Raw genomic sequence first — 22069 nt, 5'->3', positions numbered from 1 at the left:
TGGGTTTTTTTACCACGTATTATTAGGCCAAAGAAAAGCCCCAAATTCCCAATTGTTATTCTGGTAACTTTGAACATTGATAAACAGCATTTTTCTTCTTCTTCTGGGAGATTGTAAACCAAAAGTGCAGTTGTTTGCATAGGTGTTTTCTGGGGCTTAATCTGAGCTTGGGCTCACTATGCTTATCCCAGACCCTAATAATTCATTTATTTAGTTTCTTACATTAATACAACACCTTCGTTACATTTCAGAACCCAAGGCAGCATACCTCTGCTTCCTAACTAGCCACTCAACACACCCAGCCTCAGCAAGATGGCTGCCTCATGTGCTTTCAGACTGTACACTGAAGTGCAATAATTTCAAATGCGCTGAGAAATGTGAAGAAGGCATTGTCTCTGAGCATAGTCAGAGTGTCTTTCCCTTACCACTGAGTATGCTCAGGCATCCCTTATTATGAGGCTGGTCTTCCCCTTCAGATATGGTAGCTTCAAGAAGGCTCGAGTCCTGGCCGCTGTCCTTGCAAAATAAACATCTGGCATTGTCTCCAGAGACATCAACAAATATTCCACACCGATATTTCCTGGAAGCATCAGCAACTAGATTGCCTTCCATTAACATGAAAGAAAAGAAAAATCAAATTGTTTGCTTACATTCTGTGGTTTGTCCCAGGGAATTCATAATTTGTGGTACCTTTTACAGGGAATATTTTTCACTGGTCTTCCTGGGAATATATTATAATAATTATTTTTAACCACAGCTGCCAGAGACATAATTCCTCAATGTCTTCTTCCATTGATGTCACCAGTAAAAATTGTGGTAGAGAGTGGGCAGAAATAAGCCTTGAAGCACATTGTAAGTCTCCACAGCAGCTAACAGACTCCCCAGGGTAGGTGTGCTGCTCAGTTACAGCAAAGAATACACAAAAGTAGTCTCATGGCTCCTTAAGATTTTTCACAGATTTATTGTGGCAGAAACTTATCTGGACTAAAATTCACTACATCAGATAGATCAGGGGTCAGCAATCCTTTTCAGCCATGGCCTGGTCCACTGTCCCTCAGACCATGTGTTGGGCCAGACTATAGTTTTTTGGGGGGGAAATAAATGAACGAATTCCTATGCCCCACAAATAACCCAGAGATGCATTTTAAATAAAAGGACACATTCTACTCATGTAAAAACACACTGATTCCTGAACCATCCGCGGGCTGGATTGAGAAGGCGATTGGGCCGCATCCGGCAACCGAGCCTTAGGTTGCCTACCCCTGAGATGATAGATATAGATAGAATGTCTATAGAATATAGAATGTCTTCCCCTCTGCAGTGCTGGATGGTAGGTTGAGAGGAGTTCCCTACCAGGACAGACTTTGCTCGTGTGCTCAAGACATCGAGTCCATAAATCATATTTTGTTACATTGTGCGAAGTATGAGCAGGCCAGGGCTGAACTGATACTACCCTTGCTGGTGCCTTTCCTGGGAAAGTCAGAGGCTCACTATGTCAGGTTCCTACTGGAAGACCGGACAAAAGCTAGAACTTTGGCAGTGGCAAAGTTTTTATCGGTGGTTGAAAGAACAAATGAGCCCTATATTCCAAACAAAGTGCTTGATTAACCTGGAGGTAGGCTGTATGAACTCTGTATTGATTCGTAATGTTTTGTTGGTCTCTGGACCGTAATAAAGATTGTTGTTGTTGTTGATATAGATGATAGATAGATAGATAGATAGATGATAGATAGATAGATAGATAGATAGATCAGGATATCAGTGAACACAGCAAAGCACATCATAAATGTGCAACAGTACATGCTAAAATACATCATAAAACAGACTGAAACTGACACGGGGAAAAATGGAAGAAGATGCTTTTACCCCAATATGGCTCCCCTTTATTACATACACAGGACAACAGGACAACAAGAACCCACCAACAGCATATGAACCAATATGGCTAACTTGACCCAACAATTCCCTCCCCAGCACATGCAAGCAAACCTTACTGCAGCCAACTGAGGACAACCAACCACACCCTGCCCTCCCAACCTCTCTCATTACCAAGGTAATATAATAAATGAATAGAAAGAGAACCTACCCAAGTGACACTGACATAAACACCCCCCACACACACTAAGTGAAAGAATATAAATTTTACCACTCCACCCACCCCTCTCCCCTCACTCTCCCTTTTTCTGCTTCTTCACCAACCTTATTCTGTATACAACACTAATGTCCCATATCAAATGTAACTGATCTGTAGAAAAGACTCTACAACCTGAAATAAGAGACAATGCACGTGCTTTTGTAAATCAAGAAAATATTTAATAAATTAAATAATAATAATAATGATCAGCATAGCTCAAACAACAGAGCAGATGGTCTTTTATTCCCACCCGTTTCTGCCTTTGATGATGAATGTCCACTTCATAAATCCAATAGATTAGGCTTTATTTCTGCTCACTAAATTCATATATGTTGGTGGTTGTATAGGAGAGCAAGGTAACAGCTTTACCAGGTATGGGGTACTTGTGGTCCTCCAGTGGTTGCTGGTCAATACTCCCATCATCCTTGATGGGGTGGGGAGGAGCTTGAAAAGGGTTGGTTGCCTCATTTTTGGCAATCACTGTTTACATAGGTTATATACTGGAATGAAACATGGTTATTATGCACATCAGGTTAGTTTTCTGTTATCCGATTGCATGTTCCTGAGAGGTAGGAGTCTTAGTCACTTACAGGAAAAGCTGAGAGAAGTCCTGACATACCTATGAGACCAAGTTAGTTGCACAAATCCTACTTGTGGGTTTCCCAAAGGCATCTGTTCGGACACTGTGAGAACAGGATGCTAGTTCCACTTCTGAAACATCCAGTTGGGGGGGGGGGTATGGATTAGCTCCTGCTGTCAGTAGCCTCCACCAAAGGGTCAATCAGCCTATTGATTTCAATTTCTCTCAGTTCCTCTTTTTCACAGTCTTAAATTCATTTCTCCGCGTGTCCAAAGCATTTTGCAAAAATTCTCAGGAAGATTGCTCAGCATTTGAGTGTGAATCTCTCGTAAAACACACATTTTTGCATGCAGTTCTAAGATATATATTTTGACATGCATTTTCTCCTGCTATAGTGGATTTTGGAAATAATAATTTTCTCAAACATATGCATTTCTTTTACCCTTCCCCCTAACATATGCATTCTTGTAGACATTCTTTGATTGGAAAACTGTTTTGCAAAATTCAGAGATGTGCAAATTTCAAAGGATAATTGCATTTCACTTCATGCACTGGATTGAGAAGTGCAAATTAGGTAGCTACTCATTAAAATGCAAACAAGATCAAAATTCTCCTCCATTCTCCCCCCCCCCATTAGTTTAAGTGAGCACAAAGGTGACAGAGGCCCCCTGCTGGCATAGCCCAACACAGCCAGGCAAATCTGGGCAGGGGAACATCTCCCCATCCAACCCCACTCTAGCATGGTAGATCAGAGTTTGGCTTGCTTTGCCAATCTGGAGCTAGCCCTAAAGCTGCAGTCCTGTATCCACATCTCTGTGAGGAAGCCCCAGTGAATGCAGGACTTCTGAGGAGACATGTTTAAGGATGCACTCTTATTGTGCCATAAGCTTTTGCAAACAAGAGCCCAACTCATCAGATTCATCTTGAGAGTCTTGTATGGTGGGTCAAAAAGAAACAATTTCAGAAGATATTACAAAATCAGCAGGAAACTTGCCCCCAAAGTTTTAGAAAATCACATTACTACAATAAAATGTTTCTGGTCTCATATGTATGATTTAATACAGTTTCAGAATGCAAACAAGATATTGGACTAAGATGAATTTTTCATTCTTAACAGAAGCAGTTAAAAAAGAGAGAATTGAGTTTCTTGCACAATTAAACAGTCTATGAAAGTAAGTTGCCCATTAGTCATTAATTTCCTGTAATACAACAAAGATGATTCACTGTCCCTCACTGCCTTGATGCATCTGAAGATTGCATGTATAACATTCAGATGGAAATAGAGATCCTTAAGGTAAAACATAAAGTGGCAATTGGCAAAACATCAAAGTTTACCCACATCCCATTCCTTCCTTGCTTTTTATTATCCTGTCTAAATTTAGTCTTTCGTAGAAGTATCCCCACCCCTCCAGTTTTCTCCACCAAGGAAATAATAATAATTTATTATTTATACCCCGCCCATCTGGCTGAGTTTCCCCAGCTACTCTGGGCAGCTCCCAATCGAGTGTTAAAAACAATACAGCATTATTGAGTTTAAATTGCAGAATTAAGTTTTGCTTTTTAATCTGTGTGTAATTTGAAAGCAGCAAAATGGCCATAGCATGGTAAAAGAGCAAAGCTGGAAAGATGAATTTTCCAACAACTCGCACCCTAGAGCAAAGATAGGGAAGTTGTGGCCCTCTGTTAGACCCAACTCCCACCAAGCCCGGTCAGTATGGCAAATGATCATGGATGATGGGAGTTGTAATCAACATATGCAGTCAGCATCTGAAGGGCCACAGATTCCCATCCATATTCTAGAGATCTTTGATAAAGATTGACAAAGGTGGTGTTACAAACATTGAGAATGGATCATTATTAAGTCCCCAATCCTGAAAACACACAAATATTCATCTGTGGGCACAATGGCAGCGGTAGAATTAGAAAGAGGTCATTATGTGGGTTCAGTGGTGGCACAGAACCAGTTTGGGTTTGTGGCCAAATGTTCCTATGATCACTATGTGTTATTGCATAACATACTCTTGTTGTTGTCGTTTAGTCGTGTCCGACTCTTTGTGACCAGAGCATGCCAGGCACTCCTGTCTTCCACTGCCTCCTGCAGTTTGGTCAAACTCATGTTGGTAGCTTTGAGAACACTGTCCAACCATCTCGTCCTCTGTCGTCCCTTTCTCCTTGTGCCCTCAATCTTTCCCAACCTCAGGGTCTTTTCCAGGGAGTCTTCTCTTCTCATGAGGTGGCCAAAGTATTGGAGCCTCAGCTTCAGGATCTGTCCTTCCAGTGAGCACTCAGGGCTGATTTCCTTCAGAATGAATAGGTTTGATCTTCTTGCAGTCCATGGGACTCTCAAGAGTCTCTTCCAGCACCATAATTCAAAAGCATCAATTCTTCGGCGATCGGCCTTCTTTATGGTCCAGCTCTCACTTCCATACATCACTACTGGGAAAACCATAGCTTTAACTATATGGACCTTTGTTGGCAAGGTGATGTCTCTGCTTTTTAAGATGCTGTCTAGGTTTTTCATTGCTTTTCTCCCAAGATGCATACTCTAGTTGTACTTAATGTGTGCTTGTTCTCCTGTAATGATTTGCATGGTTGTTGTTGTTTTTCTACATGCTAGGTTTCGGTCACCTCATCCAACAGTTGTTGATGCTCGCAGGTGGTCGCATGGTACTGGTCTTGGAGGGAGGACATGACCTTACTGCCATCTGTGACGCCTCAGAAGCCTGTCTAAATGCCCTACTCGGAAATGAGGTAATCAATAGGCCGAAATGCTGACAAACAATGCATGCTTCCTGGATATTTTGCCATGCCATGGTGGATTAATAGTATGTGATATCAGGGTGACAGGATGGTGGGATGGGTTTGCCCTAAGCGTAGAATGAAAATGTCACCCAGGTATGTTTGGGGACAGAACCTGACATGGTTGCAGCAAAGCCCAGATCTCCAAATGTGGATTGCAATGAGTAGCTTGTTAAACAGTGGTGGTGAACATTTTTCAGCCTGAGAGCCACATTACCATTTTGGAGAACCTTCTGGGGAGACTGCATGCTGGTGGTAGGTGTGGCCAGAGACAAAAGTGGGTGGAGTAAGGGATGTAAATGTTACCTTTGTATAATAGGCTAGTTTCTACACATGTTCATGCACTATCCTTCATGCAGACAAGCAAGAAGCATTAGAAGAATTCAAGGGTGTATTCCAGGCAGGCATAAACACTCAAGCAGGGCTGGTGTTCTGAGGAGGGTCTCTTGTGGGCCAGATAGAGAGACCTGGAGGCCTGCATTTGGCCTGTGGGCCAGAGGTTCTCTACCTCCATTGTAAAGATGTGGGGTGGCAAGTGGAAAGTGAGCAGCAGGTGGGAAGAGGAGCCAAACTCCATTTATAAATGGATTTATTATCAGGACACAAGATTGCTGCTCCCGAAATGTGCTTTTTTTCCCAGGATGAAATTGTGGCCCCAGAACATGTGAGATCATGGTGGCCACATGGCTGGCAACCTTTGCCCCTATCATCCCCCTTTAAAAAAATGATTTCTCCACCATTTTCACCAGATGGCCATGGAGCAGTGAGAATGAAGGATATTGGAGGGAAACACACATGTAAAACAGCCCTTCTGTAAGTAGAAGGCACCATAATCAATATCCTACAAACCACTTTGAAACCTTGTATTCAAATGGAGCAGTGTTAGACTGACTGCTTACACATTACATCACAAAGAGAGGACATAGATTCACATTAAAAATGCATTTCTATGTGTGTGCGTGTATGTGCATGTGCAAATTTTAGAAATCATTACTATAAGTGAAATAGAAATGAAATCCATCTTAGCATAGTTGGGAAGGCTGTCACTAGGTGACCTCTTCAGGGGCTAATGGTTGGTGGGTGACATCAAGGACCCCTCTGCTTTCCCTTCTTAATCTTTAAAATGGACACGGACCAGAGATTCCTTCCAAGAGAAGATTGTCCTCTGAGAGCCCTCCTAATGCACACCCTAAGCTAGGTTAATTTTGTTAATAGCTAAAAGCCTAGTATATTAGGAATATGACTGGTCATCCACTAACTTTCATGGCCAGCAGAAAAGTATGTTTCAAACAACAACAACAGCAACAGCAACAACAACAGTGGTTAAATTGAGCCATGCCTTATCCTAATTAGAAGATGCCGTTCTCTGCAGGTGCTTAACTGGGTAATTAGAACTCATTTCCCAGCAATTCCCTTCTGCAAACAGTGCTAGCAGAGCCCTAGCCATAGTTCAGAAAACACTGGCAAGGCCAATGCTGCCTTCTCAACACGGCGCACGCAATTGAGCTTAAATTAGGAAGGTCAGGAAAGGCCTTTTTAAGGCACTCTGCAGTTTGTCAGACGTATTTATTCATGTGCTGAGGATTAGAATTCATAAACATGAATGCAGGGGGCTTTGGAATACTTTTGCTTTGCCTTTGTTGTTCTTGGCTGGGACTCGTCAATGCAGCAGTATGCGGCTCTGTCCATGCTACTATCAGCACTCACACACACCCCACATGCACACCCGTACACACACAAAAATCTACAAAACAAGCAACTGTCAAATGAGCAGGGACCTTCCAGCATTCATGGAGAGCCAGGCAGACATGCAGATGTAATGTCCCAGACTCAGCAGCAAGAAGGGCTTGTTTGAATTAATTTTGTCTCAGAATCTCTGGAAGGAAAACATCCTGAATCCCAACAATGTGGAAGAAATGAATAAATGGAGGACCGGGCTGGAGAAGAAGAATTGCTTTCTGCATTGTGACTTGCACAAATGCGATCAGTTTAAGAAGATAGCATTGTCTCCCACTTAAGAAAGGGATAAAAATTAGAGAAGGAAGAAATGATTGGGGGAGGGGGGAAAGCGTTCAGAAAAGTCCTTTTGACAATAGCGTAGAAATAAAACACGGATTAAGATGAATTGGTTGGAGTTGATGGATTATGGAGAATCACCTTCATCTCTCATGGCTCAAGCAGATTAAGGCTGCAACTCTTGCTGGCCAGGGGCTGTGTGAAGAACCTTTGGGTGCAGAGGAAAGGGAGAACCACCGGTGGGGTGGTACTTCCACCACTGGATCTCAAAAGCCAATGGTCTGCAATAACTTGGAGCAGGGCCTTGTTTGCTCCTGTTCCATGGAACAGCATTCCTGTCAAGATATGCCAGCCACCTGCTAACCTGCACTTTTTGGAAACGGTTGAAGATATTTTCGTTCCAGCTTTCCCAGATGGATAAATGAGTCCATTCTGTATTGTTTTAATTTTCTAAAAAATATATTTCCTATTTTTTTGCGTTTTCAACTGTTTCCTGCTGGTTTTTATTGTACACCCCCTTTGAGATGACTGTGCAAAAGGTGATTATTATATTGATGGCGATGGTAAGAAGAAAAGCAACAGTAATAATTGGATTCCCCTACTCTGTGATGCCTGTGGAACAAGCTATGGATGTAGGATGCGGGTGGTGCTGTGGGTTAAACCACAGAGCCTAGGACTTGCTAATCAGAAGGTTGGCGGTTCAAATCCCTGCGACGGGGTGAGCTCCCGTTGCTCAGTCCTTGCTCCTGCCAACCTAGCAGTTTGAAAGCATGAAGTGCAAGTAGATAAATAGGTACTGCTCCAGCGGGAAGGTAAATGGTGTTTCCGTGCGCTGCTCTGGTTCACCAGAAGCGGCTTAGTCATGCTGGCCACATGACCCGGAAGCTGTACACTGGCTCCCCCGGCCAATAAAGCAAGATGAGCGCCGCAACCCCAGAGTCGGCCATGACTGGACCTAATGGTCAGGAGTCCCTTTACCTTTATCTTTACTCTGCGATGCCTGTGGAACAATCTATGAATGTAGATGTAGGCCTCTCTAGGGGGGGAGGTCCAAAGCCTAGGCCAGGAACCCCAAAACTCAGCCCTCCAGCTGTTTTGGGGCTACAATCCCCATCATCCCTGATCACTGGTCCTGTTAGCTAGGGATGATGGGAGTTGTAGTCCCAAAACAGCTGGAGGGCCGAGTTTGGGGGTGCCTGGCCTAGGCACAGAGCCGCAGAAAAAGCTCTCTTCTCAGCCCTAATCCAACACACCCACAAGAGGGGTTCTGTTGCTGATTCCAACAAGTAGACAAGCTTGTAGGGGAGAAATCACAGCAAGTAAGAACTAAGGTCTTATCCACACCAAGAGGGAAACTGCTTGGACCCATGCATTCTAGGCACAGGATAAGTGGAAGTGTGATGAGCCCTAAGTAGCTTGACCAGGTAACCTTCTTGGGGACAGGAAATTCATATATGCGCTGTCAAGCAAAAGCTAACCCAAAATTTTGTTGCACAAGGCATGATACATACTCCAATTGCTCTTCGGTGCCTGCGTTTCTGCTCCAGAGCCAGCCCCAAACTTCCTACCAGCCTAAGATTAGCAGGCACCCCAACATCATCCCAAAATGCTCCGCAGAACTGCAGAAGATGCAGTGATCCATCCCTGTTCCCTTACAGCCATGCTGTTAAAAAAAAAGCAACAGACCACATGCCACTTTGGCCTGATGGCTGCCCCCCTTCAATTTTGCTGCCACAGGCAACTGCCTGGATGGTCAAAACCAACCCTGTTTCCCCTTGAATATTATGCCTCAGCTCTAAATGCATTTGACTTGGAAGGGAGTCCCATTAATTTCAGTGTATTTGCTTTCCAAGTATGTGTTCTTTGGGCCGCAGCCCAAATTTGGAAAATACACAGAAACCTAACTTGGATCCAAATCACACTTACTTGCATTCCAGGGAAACCAGTGGGACCTACTTCTAAGTGCAAATTTTATATTTTTTTAGGTTTCAGTATACCTTTGAGAATCCATGGGCTTCCTCCCAGAGGGATCTATATCAGTTTATAAAGACAAACAATGGGGAAATTAATTAAGAATGTGAGGGTACCCAAAGTCCAGGTTTGTGAGTTGTATCAGTGGACAGGAACCAATGGCTATTAAAAAGAAGAAGAAGGAAATATTAATCAGAAGCCTCTTTCCCACTTCCCACCATAGGTTGCCTCTTAGGAGGAAACCCTCTTGAGAGGTGTGAAAAGATTAAGCAATTGGATCCCCCTGAACTCTGAAATAAAAATACCGAAATCCTTAATTCAGGTATCGAAAGGAAGGGGGAGATTAAGCTGCTGCAAAATACCCCCCCCAAGCCTTCAGTTAGCACTTTTTAGGACACATCCATTATACTGGCATCTGTCAAAACAAAAGGAACGGGTGGTTTCAGCTAATTGGGGGGGGGGGGGGAGTGGCTTGCAAAGGAACATGTTCTTCAGAGGGCTATACAGCTTTAGACTGCAATTTGAGACCCCGGTTTGGCAGAATGGGGGTTTCCTCCACAGCATCTAAATTAGTCAACCAAAATTTATTATTCATATATACACACACACACCTTTTTTAAAAAAAGAAAGAAATACAACTGGACTGAAGTGACCTTTCGTTAGGGCAAATGTAATATAAATCTGGAAGGCTGGATGGAATCTGAGTGATTTTTTCAAAGGTCAATGCCAGGAATCCTTCTGATGCAGCAGTGCTCTCCCCCAGGCCAGTTTTAAGCTATGATAATAATAATAATAAATAATGATGATGATGATGATGCAACCTCTTATTGTCTCCAGTTGGAGGTCTTTGAAGCCTAAATGCAGTGTTGGTGGAAGGGAGGACATTGGCTGGATAGGGATGCCACATCTGTCCCACCGGCCAATTATTATTATTCCAATCATTATTTATCAAATTTGAATACCATCCTTCGAGGATCACATGGCAGCTTACAATATATAAACAAACACACACACACACCATAATAGCAAACAAAACAGCAAACACACACCCCCAACACATTTCTTTTTCCTTACCCCAAGTGATGAGAATTGGAAAGAAACCTCTTGAGTCAATGGAAAACTGGTTCCAGAAAAATGGTATTGGCCGTATTGGATTGATGGACCGATGCCTGCTTACACACAGGAAGCTGCCCTTTACCAAGTCAAACCACTGGTCCATCTAGCTATATGGTTCCTCCAAGGGCAGGGGCTGTATACCTCTATGAACCATTTGCTGTTGCACTCAACTCCTGCTTGTAGGCTTCCCATCGATAACTGGTTGTACAATGTGAGAACAGGATGAATAAATGCAGCAGGGCTGTTCTTATATATTGTATGCACTGATTGGCAGCAGCTCATTAGGGTTTCAGACAGGGAGTCTTTCTAAACCAAAGATTCTGGGGCTTGAACCAGGTCCTTACCTTCTGTCCTGAAAGCAGAATTTCTACCTCCAAATTCTATCTCTTCCTTAAGTAGAAGGAAGAAGTTACCTTATACAGTGGTACCTCTGGTTATGTACTTAATTCATTCTGGAGGTTTGTTCTTAACCTGAAACTGTTCTTAACCTGAAGCACCACTTTAGCTAATGGGGCCTCCTGCTGCTGCCATGCTGCTGGAGCATGATTTCTGTTCTCATCCTGAAGCAAAGTCCTTAACCCGAGGTACTATTTCTGGATTAGCGGAGTCTGTAACCTGAAGCGTCTGTAACCCGAGGTACCACTGTAGATTCTATTCAGTATAATGCACCTCCTTCCTTCTCTGTGTCTAACTATGTATCTCACCGCGCCCATTTCCCTTCTGGTCCAAGTATTTTACAACTCCATAATACAGCTTAGCTCACATCTGCTTGTAAAGACATGGTGGTGAAGCACTGGCAAACTTCACCTGGCTTGCACCGGGATGCCATTTCTTTGAAAGCCCTTTCGCTGTGCATACCGACTTATCTGGAAGCAAGTACAAGAAAGCCTGCAACAGGCCAATTGGGCTGGCTTCAAACCCTTTGAAAAAAAAATATCCCTGGGTGTATCTTTTTCAAGCATATCCATCAAACGGCTTTGTTGCTCCTACGCTGACCTTAGTCAGTTGTTTATGCAAAATTCTTTTATAAAGATGTATTTCCACTTCTTTTTGCAGTCCCCCCACCCCTTCACTCTTTGGCTCCGGAGCTTATAAAATGCCAAGAAGTGTAGGAGTGAAGGTGACACTGCTATGTCTGTCAGCTGCGGAGTGATTCCTTTTGTTCATTGCTGGGTCTCGTGATATTTTCCAGGGACACCCTCTTGTCTACTTAGTTTAATGATTATTTTTATTTTAAAAATGGATCGCTGCCATCAGAAATTATTCTTGATGCAGACAGTCTCCCTTTTTTCTTCAAAAGGACATATCTTACTATAATCCGCTGGCTTTTATTTTTTAGTGGTGTTTTCATAACAATGGTGCATCTATCTGGGTCAAATAGGGTGTGAGATCCTACCCCCTGAAGGCTGATGAGGTTTTACTGACATGGAGCAGAAACTGACAAGAGAATAGAGGCCATCTCATGAATGAGCTGCTAACTATTTTGCAGGAGGAACTTTTAAACAGAATCTGGGAGCTCCAGATCTGCTTCCTTATCATAAAGTGGGGTTCTTTCTTCCTTGCTCTACATTCACCCCTTTTCACACCAACCGACAGCGTCCAGATTATAATGTACAGTACAGGGAAGAGGAAGGTCAATAACTGATGTTGACACAGACCCCTGCGCTAATAATAGGCAATGGAACAAAAGAACAGTACCCTATCTCTCTCCCCCTCCCCCATATGCAAGATGTCTATGACAAAAGTGTCTCTCACTAAATGTAAACAAACTGTGAAAAAGACTATGAACTGAAAGTGGAGACAATAGATGTACCTTTCCCTGTTTATCTGTTTGTTTAGTACCAAAAAAATCTTTGATTAAAAACATTTATTTTTTATTTTTTTAAAAGGTATCAAAAGCTTCATGCAAACAATTCCTTCATGGTAGCCTTTTTCTTTGAATTCTATAGACCATTTGCTATTCAGTACTGTTTCCCTCGTGTGTGTTCATCATGCCATGGCAACTTTAGGGTTGCCATATTTCAAAGAGCAAAAAAAGAGGACACATTTGCCGACTTCAGCTTTTAACTATGGATCTCTATGACGACTCTCATTTTACATGCCCATGAAAAAGAGGACATGTCCTGGAAAAAGAGGGCATATGGCAACCTTAAAACTTGCATGTGTGAATAACCACCGTAGGTCTAATGCCATACATAGAAATTCTCAAACATCATTTCAGAAATTTGAGGAAGGGATGAAGCTCAGTGGTAGAACCACCTGAATTGGTTCAATCAGTAGCATCTTCTGATAGGGCTAGGAGAGGGTCTTGTCTGAAGCCCTGGAGATCCCCTGCCAGTTACTGCAAACAATACTGAGCTAGACAGATAAATGGTTTGACTTGCTATAAGGCAGCCTACTTTATTCCAAGAAAGCTCAATGGACCCAAACCAACTGTGTGTTTCTATCCATGGCAGAGCAAGCTGTGTTTACAGTGCCTGCCTCCAAAAGCCAGTCATCGCACCATTCATTTAAGCCAGGAGGAGAAATGAGAGGGACTAAATATATATCTTATGGAGTGTATTGGTTCTATAGAAGTGACCGGAACATTTGTACATGGTGTATATGCAGTAAGTAACTCATGTACACCAATAAAATGCTGCATTTGTGCTCCTAAAGCCATAGAAGCCTTTTCTGCGTAACAAGGTTCCAGTGGGTTGTCAATGGTCCTTATTTAATGAATGAATGGGAATTGCTGTGCGCCACAAAATCACATCTTCATGTAGGCAAGAATGTGCAAAGGATGGTAAATTGATCTTGGCCCAAGATGTCAGCTGCAAAATAATATACAGAAATGAAGTAAACATCAGGACAAATTTGTGTGTGTGGTCAATTTATGTATATATAAAATTTATCTGAAAGATTTATATACACTTAACTTCAATAGCCTCTAAGCAGTGTACAATATATTTTTTGAAAAAAATGTAAAAATCAGTTAAAACTATAAAACCAGACTTCCATTAAAAGGACTGATGGAATTATTTCTTATTCCATTTATTTGAACATTCAAAAAATGTTTGCAAATTTTTATGTCTGTTAACAGATATTTTATAGTACTTGTTTTGAAGTACGGAATTCTCTGCGCATAAAATAAATTTCTGGTGTTTTCCCTTTTATGAATTATGGGGAGAAGGGGATAAGAAGAAGAAAAAGAACAATGGCATGCCCCATCAATTTCTAAGGGAACTTCAACAATGTTTTGTTTCAGCATACAGCTGGACATAGAGACACACTGGAATTTGATTTGTGAGGAGCCTACAAAAAAAATTGCCCAGATAACTAGCATTTTTAAATGACTAATGCGCAGCCATGCACCTGCTTGAGAGGCTTCGTGGATTAGTCTTGCAGTCACTGGAAAGGCCCCCTGGAATTCAATTACATGGCTGAAAAACAGAAAGCAAAACTGAGCCCCTGTTCATTTGGTGGGAGGAATCCCCGCAACATGTTAGCTACTTCTTTGGCTGAGATTTTCACAAGGCTTAAGCGTTTTCAGCGAGCCTTACTTCCGTGCAGCTAACTGCAGATTCTTACCATTTTGCACTTGATTTCTTCCTGTCTTGCAGCTGGAGCCCCTGTCCGAGGACATCCTCCACCGAACCCCAAACTTAAATGCCATGGCTTCTTTGCAAAAGATCACCAAAATTCATAGTAAGTTGCAAGGTTTGTTCATTCTTCTTTTTAAAAAGTTACTAGCTCTTACTAACTGAGCAGTGCTGGAAGATACATGGACATCCCAAAATGTACACGCTTCACTTTCCCACCATGGGCAGATCAATGCACAGGACTTTCCTGACACTGTCTCCCTCCCTCCCTCGGCAGACCTCTCATAAGTGTGCAGCTGCGCTCAGGAGACAGCTGCCTATCATAGCTGTCAACGTTTCCATTTTTTAAAGGGAAATCCTCATATTCCGAATAGGATTCCTCCCAAGAAAAGGGAAAAGTTGACAGCTATGCTGCCCATACCTATGGGGGCACATAAGGGACCACCTGGACCAGTTTCTAAGAAGATTCAGGAGCTTGATGCTCCCAGAAAACGTAATTGTGATAGTGTATTGCAGGTATTAGGGACGCGGGTGGCGCTGTGGGTTAAACCACAGAGCCTAGGACTTGCCGATCAGAAGGTCGGCGGTTCGAATCCCCGTGACGGGGTGACCTCCCATTGCTCGGTCCCTGCTCCTGCCAACCCAGCAGTTCGAAAGCACATCAAAGTGCAAGTAGATAAATAGGTACCGCTCCGGCGGGAAGGTAAACGGCGTTTCCGTGTGCTGCTCTGGTTCGCCAGAAGTGGCTTAGTCATGCTGGCCACATGACCCGGAAGCTGGACGCCGGCTCCCTTGGCCAATAAAGCTAGATGAGCGCCGCAACCCCAGAGTCAGCCATGCCTGGACCTAATGGTCAGGGGTCCTTTTACCTTTACTATTGCAGGTATTAATATTGTCAGCATGAAGCAATTGGATGCATAAAAAGCTGACTCGGTTTGGAAGAAACATTGTCCAGCCTGGTTTGCGCCCTTCTCCCCACCCCCCCAAGATTCTGCACCCGGGGCCATCATCCCCCTGGTCCTCCCCTGCTATGCCACTGTCTTTTCTCTCCAAATCTCTCTAACACATAGGTCCCCCTGTAGTGTTTTGGCCTCTTTCAATTGCTTTCCTGTCCCCTCCACTTCCGTTGTCTAGTTCTGCCCCTCCTCCCTATGGAAAAGCATGAACATTTTCACCTTCATCCCTTGGGAATGACCCATCCCAAACCGGATGCTCCTCAGCTCCTGTAGGTTTTCTGCTGGGTATCAACTGAAAAGTACTCTCTTGTGTTTTTTTTATTGTGAGTGCCAGCAGTCTGATTCCACTCTGGTTCAATTTTGGCACCCAGTTCAGTTTGCAATTAATCAGCTGCTTAACTCTGTTGGGTTTGGAGTGTGGGGTGGGGGTCACAATCAAAAAGAAGAGAGTCAAAAGTTGGTTTTGCTTTATTTTATTCATTCCCTTGCAAAAACTCCAGTGGTGAACATGGGTTCATTTCTTTTATGACAGAGCAGGGTATTATTCCCATGCCAACAGATCTGGTTTTCTTGCACATCTGTTTTTCTAGCAAAGAACTGCCCCCACCCTGAAACCCATAAATAATGGAGTTTGAATTGCTTGTTCATTGCAAACTAACTGCTGCGTGAATGTTCTGTGGGAACATTGTGGAATGCCCATATAACTTTTTTATTAATTTTTTTTTGTTTTAATGAATAGAGATTATAGTCTCTAAATGCACCATTAATAGAGAATGTTTCTGTCTTGCTTTTTTTAAATAGAATTTGCCAGACACAGTGATTGTTCAGTGCTTTATATACACCATTTTTAAAGTGATGGATTTTACACTATTGGAGAAAAGCCAAGTTTCTATCACTTGGATCTTTTTTATTTTAAGATACATAATATGCTGCAGTTTTAATCCCCTTAAATATTTCTGTTTTGTAAGGATCCTGCTAGCAACTCAAATGGTCATGAGGCTTCATGTCAAAGAAACCACCTTCCTATCATTTTACCGGTTGATTAAACAGATTCCCCTTTGCCTGATGCTTGGCTTCCATTGATGTCCCCTCTTCTGTTTGTGAATGAAGGAGATACAATCTCCTGAAAGGATTCAAGCTTTGCTACATCATAAATAAGAGAATTCCATCCAGTTCAGCTCTAAACCCTCATACTACCTGTTGAACTCCGTCAACCCCGTATCTCAGGGTTACAGCACATCTTTTGCATGTAAAAGGTCTCAGATTCAATCCTTGGGCTCAGATGAAGCCCTGGAAAGCTGATGCCAGTCAGACAGTAACAAGCTTCATAGACCAATGGCCCAACTCAGTATTGGGAAAGAAGTGTAACTCAGTGGTAGAGCATATGTCTTGCATGCAGAAAGTCCCAGGTACAATCTCTGATGTCTCCAGGTAGTCTGGGAAAAGCTTCTGCCTGACAACCTGGAGAGCTACTGCCAATCAGTGTAGACAGTACTGAGTCAGATGGACAAACATTTATAATTGAAGTATAATCAAGTCATCTGGTTGCTATTGAAACACTAGCATAAATCTCCTATTTTATTATGACAAGCTTACGTCAAGGTCTCCTGGATAGGATGCTATAATTTTCCAGGACTATCAGAGATTTTGTATCTCTGGATTATTCTTGGTATGGCAAACTGCTTGATAGAGCTACCCAGCTTAGGATCCGAAGGCTCACACCAAGGCTTAAGATGCCTTTACCACATCAGTTTTATGAGACACATATAGTCGTACCTCGGAAGTTGAATGGAATCTGTTCTGGAAATCCATTAGACTTCCAAAATGTTTGGAAACCAAGGCACAGCTTCCAGTTGGCTGCAGTAAGCTCCTACAGCCAATCGGAAGCCACATCGGACGTTCGGGTACCAAAGAACATTCGCAAACTGGAACACTCATTTCCATTTGTAGTATTTCAGGAACCAAATAATTCGAGTCACAAGGCATTCGTCAACCAAGGTACAATTGTATTGGATTTGAATACAACCCTGATATTTAGCATGTCAGGGAAATTAAAATACCAACCAGCCAACAACTTTGAGCTCATCCTGACATAGGAAACCCCAACTCTGCCACATGAGATTGTATTCATAAATATAAAAGCCAAGCTTGACAATTTATTTGTCCAAATTTGAATTCTTAAACTATAGGAAATATTTGTGCCCATTTTCTAGCTCCTTTCTCCTCTTGTTGCTGTAGGCTGGTTTCTTGAACTTTGAAAAGGTACCAATTTTTCAAAGGAGTTAATGGGTTTTGGGAGTTCCTCCAAGGAAGATGTTCTCCAACCTGAGGCCATCTGTTAGTTTCTGAGTGTACACCCAGAACTGATCTGGGCTCCAGCTACTGCAGTGTTTGCTCACCCTGGAATAAATAGGCTGCAGCACCTATTTTCTGAAACTCCCTGCCTATTAATAGTAACCAGGAGCCTTCATTGTGCCCTTTTTGACACATACTTAAACTGTTTTTGTTTAAGGAAGCCAATCCAGACACTTATTATGTTCATTTGCTCTTTTAAACTGTTGGCATTATCTAAATTTTGGTAACTTTCGACATGGCTACTTTTTAAAAGCCTGTTTTTATTGCTATTTTTAATGGATATTTTATACCATTTTATGTAAGCTGCTTGGAGATATCCATTAAATGTTATATACATCTTGCTGAATAAAAATAAATAAGCATGTGCCATGGATAATATACCATTTATGAACGATTGTTCTTCATTCGCCTGGATAAATTGCTTCAGAGACTTTTTGATGTTGCAATAAGCAGGAGGTTTGAAAACTCAGGGTTGGTTTTTGAGTTGGTTTGCTTTTTAATTCCACACATTATATAATGTACCAATATTCCCTTGTTGGCCTTATTCTAAGCTACCCTATAATATATCGCAGTGCTCCCATAGCAGCCAGTACATATATTAACATTTTAAATAAATTATTGTTCTAGTGCACGCCCTGAGGTTAGAGGCAAAAGAACATCCAGGACTAACAAACCTGATTGTTCTGGCAACACAGATGCGTGGTGCCTTCTGGCATACCAAACTTCTGTTCTAGTTGCTGTCGTCTCTGATTTTTTTCTCCCACTGCCTGCTGTTTACAGTTGCATTAAAAGTACCTGCCATTTCACAAATCTCCGATTTTGCAAATGCCGAAATGCTCACACTGTTAGAAGTAGCCCACCAACGGCTCCAGCTTCCCAGATACTAAGAGTTCATTAAACTGTGTGCTGTTCTTTCACTTTATTGCTTTCTTAGGAAGGGCTGTGACACAGACCTTGGAAAAGAGAGCACTTTCCAACTTGGCACTGTGGGATCCAGAATCATAACTTCATCACAGCCGTTTGAAATTCCCTGTTGCAACCACTCCACACACTTATAAGCACTCTGCGTTGGACCTAAGCAATTACTAGGGTTATACCACCATGCTAGCTAAATTTCTCATAAATTATGGGACTGCACAGTTATTATGGTGTATTTTCTTTAGGCAAGTACTGGAAGTCTGTGGAGCCTTACGTTGTGCCAGTTAGTTGTAAGCTGGCTGAGACTCAGAAACAAGAAACAGAGGAGACAGAGGCAGTCTCAGCTATGGCCTTACTCTCGGTGGATGTGGACCAGCCTTTCTCACATGAACATGCCAGGTACGTGCAAAATCTTAGAACGGCAAGTGACAAGTGTTTGCGTACTTTTGTTGTGTGACTGAAGAAACGTGTTTTAAGTCCTTTTTTTAATAATCCAGACTCAGAGAAACTTACGGTCTTCAAATAAAAACATCTTGAAGGTCCCAGGCCACAGAGAAGTTAGGCTGGCCTCAACTAGAGCCAGGGCTTTTTCGGCTGTGGCTACGATCTGGTGGCACACTCTGTCACAAGAGACCAGGGCCCTGCAGGGCTTGACATCTTTCCACAGGGCCTGCAAGACAGAGCTGTTCCACCAGGCCTTTGGCCAGGGCACAGCCTGACTCCCTCTCTCGGCAATCTTCGCGGAGCTCTGGCCCAATGGCTGCCAGTGGCTTGAATTAATTAATTTTATAATGAATGATTTTAGAGTGTTGTTTATGCTGTACTTTTGTACTGTTTTATTGTTGTTAGCCGCCCTGAGCCCGGCTTCGGCTGGGGAGGGCGGGATATAAAATATTATTATTATTATTATTATTATTATTATTATTATTATTATTATTATATTTTGCATGCTTTAACTTCACGTTGTTTTCCTTGACAATGTTGGAACAACCAGAGACAGAGAAGCATTCTATAGTTGCCTTGGATTGTTTGGTTTTCGGGAAACTGGGCTGCTCTAGATGTCATTTTTTATTGTGCATTCCTTATTATTATTATTAGAGTTTATATACCGCCCTATACCCAGAGGTCTCAGGGCAGTTCACAGAAAAGATCACAACATATATAATCAGAATAAAAACAACAACCCAATAACACTACCCCAGAAAAGAGCCACATTTTAAAAGGGTATAGGATGTCAAACAGATCAGCCAAAGGCCTGGTTAAAAAAGGAACGTATTTGCCTGGCTCCCAAAGATGTGGAATGAAGGCGCCAGGCAAACTTCTCTCGCAAGAGCATTCCACAGACAGGGAGCCCCTGCAGAGAAGGCCCGTTCTCATGTTGCCACCCTCCACACATCTCAAGGAGGAGGCACACGAAGGAGGGCCTCAGAAGATCATCTCAGGGTCTGGGTGGCATCATATGGAAAGAGGTGGTCCTTGAGGTATGGCAGTCCTGGGCCATTTAAGGCTTTATAGGTCAAAACCAGCACTTATGGTATTGGAATGGTTATATACAGTCCCAGTTTCAATCTTGTTTGCTGCTGCTGCTGCTGTTCTTTTTTCCTGGTTTTGTTGTGCTATAAACCTCAAGAGTTCCCCTTTGGTTGGCAATAATGTGGCAACACTGGGAAAGCATTGCAGAACAACTAATAAATTGGAATGAGGTGTGGATGGTCCAGTATGAATTCACCACTAATTCACTATTATTGCATCAATGACATGTTTCAGAATCAACACACACACACACAATCCAAACAAACACCACTTTGGAGGGTCCCCAAATCTAGTGGCCACAATATTCTATCGTTTTGTACTTCTTGAAAGTTATCTTCATGAACTTTGTTGTCACACCTACAAAACTCTGACCACTCTTGTCAGCAAGCCCAACAAACTTTTATCAACAAGCCCAACAAGGCTAAAATGGTGGAGGGAAAGGTTGAGGGCCCTTAATGAACGCCACAATCCCCAGACCCTGACTCCAGATTTTAGTCAGATCATGCCCTCTGCCACAGCTTTCTGGGGGAACCATCACAAAAAGGGGGTTCAAGCACTGGTGGCCATGCTACAGAATTAAGTTGTAACATTTCTCTGGATCACCAAGCAGTATTTACTCAATAAGAAGCCCTGAGCCAGGTGACAAAAGGACAAATTTATTTCCAAGACTGGCTTAGCCATTTTACTCAATTACCTGTCATCCCAGACTAATTGGACTGTATGCTAGAGTGCCATTATCTAGACCTGTGTTCTTTGAAGCTGATTTGCATCACCCTGCAATATATGGCAAAGCCCATGCCATATTTTCTACCCTTGTGTATTCTTCCAGTGCGTTATTCCTAGATTGTATTCTTCATTCCCCATGGGAATTGGATATTCAAGGGGAAATGCCTTGCTTCAAAATGTTGCCAATTTCACCTGATGGAGCGTTGAAATTGACAAGACCCCTTTCTTTATTCAGGGGAGGTGCCAGCCTACACAAGAGGCAAAGTGCACAGCCTTCACAAATTAACATGAACAGGTCAGTGAAATGGGCAGAGGCTTTGTGGCAGGCAGTGAGTTAGGGACCGGCTGCGAAAGCACATAATGCTGGAACCTTGCTAAAGTCAAGCAGATCAAGACCTTGTCAATAGCTGTGTGGAAGCTTGTCTGGAAAACCCATGTGTATCTCCTTGAGTTTAATGATGGAGGAAAGGTGTGATATAAATAATAATAATTTGGTTGGTATCTGCCACTCTTTTAGCTGCCTCTCTACATGTGTTTTAAAATGTGAGTGGGGAAATGTGTTTCTCTGTGTTGGCACTGACAGAGAATGCATTCCGTGGATCACAGCTGGTAGCAAATGTTTCTGCAGGGAGCCCACCTATGCCATGTGCCCAGTTGCAATATTTCAATAGTAACATTTATGAAATGAAACGAAAGCCCGATTGAATAGAAACTTGTATATTTTGAATTTTAAACTGGTATCACCTAGATATAAAAAGGATAGGCCCAGATTTCCTGTGTTGTCAAAGAACTGTTATGCTAACGAAAATATATTTCCATAGATCTGCTTGGCCAAAATTAGGAGTTGTCATCTGATGAACAAGGCGAACCACACCTTGTTTGCTATGGGGAAGTCTTGGCGATCGGTCTGTTCTCCATGGGTTTGGGTGCCTCTTGAGAGATCGTCATCCAATTTAGCATGACAGTTCCTGGGCTGGGTGTGCCAGTTTTTCTCTGGGTTTGGACATCTTTGGATACCATTTTGAATCAAGATAGCAGGCCAAAATATTCCAAAATGCATCTCTGTCTCCAGAGATATCATTGGCCAATGGTTCTTGAAATTAAGTGGCTTTGGCCTACATTTGGATAAATTCAGGCACAGTTTTGAGTCCATATAATGGACCCAGCTGTTCCAAACTGTGCTAGTTTGGATGGCTCTGAATAGTTTGGTGTGACAGTTAGTTGGATGGCTCTGAATAGTTTGGTGTGACAGTTCCTGAAATGATGGAGTGGTGTTTGGTCTGTATTTGGACACCTCCTGCATCCATTTGGAATCAGGATGGTGAACTGAACAGCTGGTGCAGAAGTCAGTTGGAGACACCAAATGAGGTGGGGCCAGCTCAGG

General features: G+C 42.6%; 1 protein-coding gene across 5 annotated transcripts in view; it reads left to right on the top strand.

The window, feature by feature from the left end:
- HDAC9 (histone deacetylase 9) overlaps positions 1-22069 on the top strand; it is a 427895-nt gene that overhangs the window by 393073 nt on the left and 12753 nt on the right. For all 5 annotated transcript variants that reach the window (XM_081883158.1, XM_081883159.1, XM_081883157.1 and 2 more), the window contains 3 exons: positions 5332-5465; positions 14219-14303; positions 18672-18825. In XM_081883158.1, the coding sequence (XP_081739284.1) occupies positions 5332-5465; positions 14219-14303; positions 18672-18825 (373 nt within the window). The remainder of the gene's footprint in view (positions 1-5331; positions 5466-14218; positions 14304-18671; positions 18826-22069) is intronic.

Source organism: Podarcis melisellensis (assembly GCF_964234715.1).
Source record: "Podarcis melisellensis genome assembly, chromosome: 12".
Classification (NCBI taxonomy): domain Eukaryota; kingdom Metazoa; phylum Chordata; class Lepidosauria; order Squamata; family Lacertidae; genus Podarcis; species Podarcis melisellensis.
The sequence above is the reverse complement of the archived record's forward strand: the minus strand, read 5'-3'. Positions and strand labels throughout refer to the sequence as shown.